General features: G+C 41.0%; 1 protein-coding gene across 2 annotated transcripts in view; it reads right to left on the reverse strand.

Moving 5' to 3' along the window:
* Window positions 1–6947, reverse strand: part of tcf12 (transcription factor 12) — a 66852-nt gene that overhangs the window by 25877 nt on the left and 34028 nt on the right. For both annotated transcript variants that reach the window (XM_084001993.1, XM_084001992.1), the window contains exons 6-8: window positions 5934–5995; window positions 3642–3777; window positions 3132–3184 (exon numbers count right to left, since the gene is read on the reverse strand). In XM_084001993.1, the coding sequence (XP_083858119.1) occupies window positions 3132–3184; window positions 3642–3777; window positions 5934–5995 (251 nt within the window). The remainder of the gene's footprint in view (window positions 1–3131; window positions 3185–3641; window positions 3778–5933; window positions 5996–6947) is intronic.

Genomic DNA, 6947 nt, shown 5'->3' on the forward strand with positions numbered 1-6947 from the left:
GTATAAAAACTGCAAACCCTCCCAGTTCCAATGTTAATTTCATTTGTTGTGCATGCTTTACGTCATTCTGCTGGGTCGCCGTTCAATCTAATTTAGCCTCGAGACGTATCAAGGCCTGGTGATCCTGGTTGTTTACATATGGATTTACTGATGTATTCCATCCAGTCTATTCACCCACACCTGATGTTATGTCCTGCTGTGGGTCAAAGACAATAAGAAAAAAGGAGCTCCTTTCTAAGCATCATGAACATTGGGTTACTGGTGTAATACACCTTTATGATCTTTTAAAAAAAGAAAAAGAAAAGAATATGATGAGAGAGAGAGAGAGAGAGAGAGAGAGAGAGTATCTCTTGAATGTCATGCACCAGACAGCACTGCAAGGAAGATCCTCGCCTAGAGCAGGCTTCCTTTCTTACAGCTCACACAGAACAAATCTCTCAGAAACAAGGGTGTCTGAGTGATCTGTCAAAAGCAAATGCCAATCTATTTTGTCATTGACACTCAGGGTTCTCACTTGCAAAAGTCCCCGAGGGGATCTGAGTCTCAGCCAACCACTTCCTTTCTCCCATCCTGCAGCCATATCGTCACTAAAGCCAGGGAGGAAGTGTCACATCGAGCCGCTGTGCCTCTGACAAGGGTTTGTAGGGGGGGAAACACAATTTACACAAACAAACTGACACACACACACACACACACACACCATGCCCTTGCAGCTCAACATAAATATCCTACAAGATGCAACATTCCCCCACAAGCCACAAACCCCCCATCTCTCCCTGTCTCCAGTCCTCCTGTCAGACAGGTGCCCACGCAGCTGCCCATCAGCATCCTTCAGCCTCGCAGCCTGTCTGTCCAACGACATGCCCTGTCCTTCAGTCTCAGCACTCAGTTTATACATATGATTCAATAACGAGGCTTCGTTAGGCATAGGCATCCCTTAATAACAGCCACATCTGCAGTATCCCATGTCTGCTATGACACATCCAGCGGCCCACAGAGGAACATACTGTATGTGTGTGGCTGAGGGAGGAGGTTGTCTACATGTAAGACGAAGAAACATTTAAATGTTTGCAATCAGCCAGCTGGCCTGTCTAGATAGCCTTCACATCCTGATGCACTGCAGCGTCAAAGCCTAAATGCACAGAGGATGTGCTCCCGTAAATATTTTGATTCAGCTCCATCATGTAGTGTACACACACACACACACACACACACACACACACACACACACGCATCAAGCTGGGGCTTGCAACTTACGTTGCCCATCTGATTCAAAACTGCAACATTTATTTTTAGACTGAGAAGCAAGAAGCTGGAGGAAAAAGGGGATTTGAGAATGAAATAAATAAATAAGAAAATTCCCAGCACTAGACATAATGATAGGAAGCACAGTGTTGATTTTATTTTTTTTAAATTAAGCAGCTATTCAGTTCCCTGGTGAGGCTCTCACGCTTGCTTACACAAGCAAAAGCTTTCAGTGGCATCTGCAGCTGCATTCATGCTTTACAGGTACGCTGCAGGCTCTCCACACAGCTGCCTCTGGCAAAGGAGCTCTGACTCCAGGTGTGCCTTCCCCTCAACGCTTCTTCAACACTGCCCTCGCTGCTTCCAGAGACACAAACATGGGTCCTGGCTGATAGCCATCCTTAGCCACGCAGCGATCTGCAGCCAGCAGTCACTTTACACATTTTTAAGGTCCACAATTACCTTTTTGCACCATTTAATACCTCACCTGACCCTGCAATTCTATATCCTAACACCTCCTAAAAGCTGCCAGACAACCTCCCACTCAAACATTTTCCACATATACCACCTATCAAAAAAGGGCTTTATGTTTTCCTTTCTCTGTCAGCAGGTTATAAGAGACCTATAACCCGTTATTCAACACTGCCATCTTCATTCTTCCAAATGGGATCAAAGACTGACTGGGATAATTCCTCCGAGCTCCAGGCTTTATCTTCTGAGCAGCACTGAGTGACAAGAAGAAGCTGTATTTCATCCCATGCTCTGCCACTGTTTTCCCCCATCCAGCATTGTACTGCTTGATTGTACTCCTATGAGTCACAGAACCGCACCTGTGCCCATGTGTTAAGTACTGACAAATAAAAGCCCGGCGTCCATTTACACAACAAAGAGATGTAACCCGTGAGGCAACCATTCTGTGCCTCCCGCCCTCCGTCTGACAAGACCGCAAATATATCACTTACTTAAGAGGAAGGCAGCACACGTTCCTGCTGCTGTCAGGGACTGCTTCTCCCCCTCATGCTCTGACAAACTTCTTTTCAAATACAAATCCAGAAACAAAACACATGCCAGCCTTTTATGTTGCACAGCCTGTTCCATATTTGATTTCGGAGTAACGGCAGCAGAGGTGACGATTATCAGAGCTCTGAAAGGCAAATCCAGTCTCAGACTCCCTCATCAAAAAAAAGAAAAGTAAACCCTTTCACTGTTTGAGGAAATAAAATAGGTGGGGTTTTGGTAAAGCAGTTGCTTCTTATTAAAAATAAAAGCAAAAAAAAGCATTGTCTTGTAGTTCCAGGAATTTGAGGCAAGGCTTAATACAACCTTTGCCAATCCACCAGGGCTTTAACAATGAACATCTGACTTACTGATTTATGCATATTAATGAACTCCAACACCCCCTGTCTGAGCGAATGCAAGCTGAGCTCCACACTTCTCTGCATCCTAATGTTTTCTGCTCCACCGGGATCATTACCAATAGAAATTTCAGATATTCTGTGCTATTAATCTCTGTCTGTCCTCCTGTTCAGCTACGTAATGACTAATTAAACATCAAAAGAGCAGAGCTGGGGATCCGCTCTGACAGCCCCTCTCTCTCCCAGGAGAGGCTGTGAGGAGGCTAGACTGTGACAGGGCAGCTCTGAAAATCAATCACCTCGAGGTGCACACGTGTATGCAAGCACACACACACACACGTAGACACAATGCACGCAAACACACATACAGCAACTACTGTACACAAAACCCTCCTGAGACATACTAATGTTACAACAATAATAATAAGCATAAAAAGTCAGAATGTGTGTGTGTGTGTGTGTGTGTCTGTCTGCTTAAGTAAGCTCACTGTGAAATCTATTTATATGAGATGTAGATGATCTTCCACTCACGGATGAAGGCAGGCCAGGAGGGACCTTGCGAACCTTCTTTGTTTGGAGAGTATCTGTAGAGAGATGAAAGCACATCTAGTCATTCAAAGGCAAAAGAAAAAAGAACCGTGAATGTGCTGTAAATAAACCAGAAGTCACTATCAAAAATCTACTTTCTGGGGTCGTTCAGTATGAATTATTATCTGTGATAAAATTGTGATTTTCGCGTAAACAAAGTTAATATTTCAGACACCAATTCTAAATGACTTGGTAAAAAAACAACAGCACTCAGTCTATCCACATGCTAACATATGACTGCTTTCACATGTGACTATATTACATGTTCATTAATATCTAAAAGAAACATACCTTTCATTTAGTTTAAGACTTGAGCGAAACTGTGACAAGAAATATTCAGTTGGATTCTGTTTATCTTGAGGTTCTGATTCATTCGAATATTGCAAAGGCTGCACTTGTCAATGAGGAGAAAACTCTAGGCATTTATCTTATAATCATTGAGATGGCACTGACTGATGGGCGCAGGGTCTTGTAGAGGACGTCTTCTAGGATTGGCTGCAGTGAAGGAGTAGAGAGGAGCAGACTTCCCTGATGGGGTCACTGGGCCAGGACCCGCCAAGCCAACATCCGACTTTACAGAAGAAGACGTCTGAAAGAGAAGACATGAGCTCAAATGTGTCAAATTAAAGCTGTCATCGTCAGAAATGAGTGTAACAGTAACAATAACAAAGCATGCAAGTATTAAGTGTTTACTGTAAAAAGCAAATATCATAATATCCCAATGACTACACATAATATTACACATGCATTATTGTTGTAATGGATGTACAAATATACATGTATATACTGTATATTTATACACATATTAAGTGTGACATGTAACTCCTGTATATTCAGCATCACAGGACAGAATGTGGAAGCTCCTCGCATCCTATCACCAATATCTGTTTCACCTCTACAACCCTGACAAACTGGGCTAAGAGCCCAATTAAGAGCTAGCTCTAATTAGTGTAATCGGCTGGAGACCAGCAGAACGGGGATCACGTGAGCGAGGAGTCCAACTCAGGGTCGCTTGTAAACCTCGCCTCACATGACCCTTTGGAATCAGCGGAGGATTGACACAGTAACCACGGAGACCTCCATTTAGTGTAAAACCAACCTCTATGAAATGTTCTATGAAATAAATTATTCCTCTGACCTAGGTCATGGTAAACTGTCAACGTAACACAAATGTTATATAAAATACAAATAAATCAGGTCAGGTTCTGTAAAATGACAACTTCTACTGTTGAATGATATTGAATCCCTGCAGCAACACTGGCTCTGGCCTCTTTTACACTATTAGCTATTCAGGGAGGAACCGCTAAGGAGTCAAGAAAAATAGTTATATTCATGCAAAAATGAGAAAAATCAAAGTCCTACAGCTTAAATACTTTGTTATTAGTCATATCAGTTTGAAACCTTTGCATTTTGTGACACAAAGATTCAGAAATATATATCAGGAAATCAAGTCGTCTTATCAAATTATTTGGCATAAAAGGTTGACAAAACACACACATTTACATTTACATTTAGGTCATTTAGCAGATGCTTTTGTCCAAAGCGACTTACAATAAGTACATTTGTCAAAAGAAGGAAACAAAGAAACCACAACGTATCATTGCCGATAAAGTAAGAGCACACTGAAAGGTTATAGGCTATAAATCAATAGGTCTATTAGGCAACAATATGATAAAAAGGAATGTAAATGCTCTGCTGTGTAACTCTACCAGTTGTTACGGTTATGTATCTTTACAATGTTGGGACTGTTCCCAGCATACAGCCATTTCTTTGCAGATTCTCCAAGAAAATAACAGATTTTTTAGTCATGTTTGTGTTCTTTGACCAGCGAGTATCCATTAATCTCTGCAGATGCAGATTTGCACATTTCCTCCAGCTCACACTGAAAATGTATTAAATGGTATTCCTCAAAAATGCTTCCATCAATAAAAAGTGCTTCTTAAATTTCCACTGTATCGTATAAAGAGTCTTAAGTCCGTGTGATCTAGTCGGGTGTTGTGAAATAATTTCACACTGAATAGAAAAAAGACATTTCACAAGAAAAACATCATAAATTGATACCAGAGGAGGTTTTTAAATGACAGAGGCTCCTCTTGGTTTCAGGCAGATTGTTCTGAAGGAGCTCCGGCTGCAGAATCACAGTGACCTTTAGTTTAATAACGGATATACGGACACCTGAAGGGCAGTGCCTCGATATTCCAGGATGCTTTCAGTTTCTCAAATTCAAGTGGCTTGGGGTTACATCTTGTTAAGACTTAGAAACTTAGAAAGAGTAAGATATTGAAATTAATTCTAAAATAAATTAAAAAAAGAATTGAATGAAAGTACACTTACGTGAGAAAGTTATGGACTCCCAGACTAAAAGCCGAACTGCTTTGTTTGTGGTTGTTATAATGAATGCAGCTCTTATTTAGAAAAGAATAGATGGATTTACAGTAATCCCACCGTTTGTTAAATAAAGGCATGGATTCCCTTTTTGGAATCAGTGGAAGAGAGGCCACGTCTAATGTTAGGAACATTTAAAAGCAGTCAAAACTCAGGGGTAAATAAAGGTTTTTTTATACGAACCTGAAGTTTTGAGTCTGTTGAGCTTTTATCTATTTATAGATTCTTCTTTGGATAAGACCTATACAGCGTAATTTAGAACATACATTCATACATACATACATGGTTTTTGGTCAATCAGTTTCATTGGCATTGGGAAACGTAGATTTATTTATTATTATAGATCTGCTTTGAACTCACCTGGTTGCTGGATGCTCCAGGATTCCTTCCATAAGCAGGAAATGGAGCCCTGTCTGATTTACCTGTAAAGACATAAAGGACAGTAATAACAACTGTTCTATCTTTGACTATACTGAGCACGGCCCTGGATTCATATCAAACTATAGACGATGCCGTGTCTAATTGTTTTATTCTGCAGTGTTTGGTGCAAGACGACCCATTAATATGCTTTTGTTAGATGTTCTTAATTTAACTGTCAATGACTTGTATGTAATTATAACGATGGGGATTGAGTGTTCAAATCTAAGAGGTATACTGAGTTTGTTATATCTTTCAGTTGGATACCAGCAGGTGATGGCTAGACCAAAGAGGGAAAAAATAAATTGCATTTCATAGAAATGGGACTCCCTCAACAACGTTCTACATACATTACGTACTATCCAACAAACATGCCATCGTTTGGACAAGTGGAACCTTAAGTTGAATCTTGACAAATGCTAAAAACCACCACTTCTGGAAAACAAAAAAACTAAATAAATACAGAGTGATGATTTTCAGGGAGTCCTATCAGTGTCACCTTCGATGTGCACACCTCAAAGGACGACTCCGGAGCAGCCAACAGGGGGGGGGGGGGGGGAATAAAACTTACAACACACATGAATCATACACATCACAATATCCAAACTCAGCAGTTTCACTCCCCCGGAAAAACAAACAAACAAATGAGTGCTCCTCGGGGAGGATGATGAATAACTTTAACAGTGTAGTACATTATTTTTTGTCAGACATCCAAATATTACAAGCACTGGGACTAAATTCTGTTTACTCTTGGGAAAAGGTAAATCTTTTTTTGTAAGTTAAAAACTTGCATAGCCTGGATCTTTTGTTACACGATGACTGATGTGAACATTGCTCTCACCAGCACAGGTGAACAGAGGCACTTCTAAGAGAATGCACTTGTGCTTATCTACGCAGTCCTGCAGGAGACAGTTGTTCTGCATCTGTGCAGACTGTCTGGAGACACGGAGGGAGCTG

Source organism: Eutrigla gurnardus, assembly GCF_963514095.1.
Source record: "Eutrigla gurnardus genome assembly, chromosome: 1".
In the NCBI taxonomy this organism is placed as follows: domain Eukaryota; kingdom Metazoa; phylum Chordata; class Actinopteri; order Perciformes; family Triglidae; genus Eutrigla; species Eutrigla gurnardus.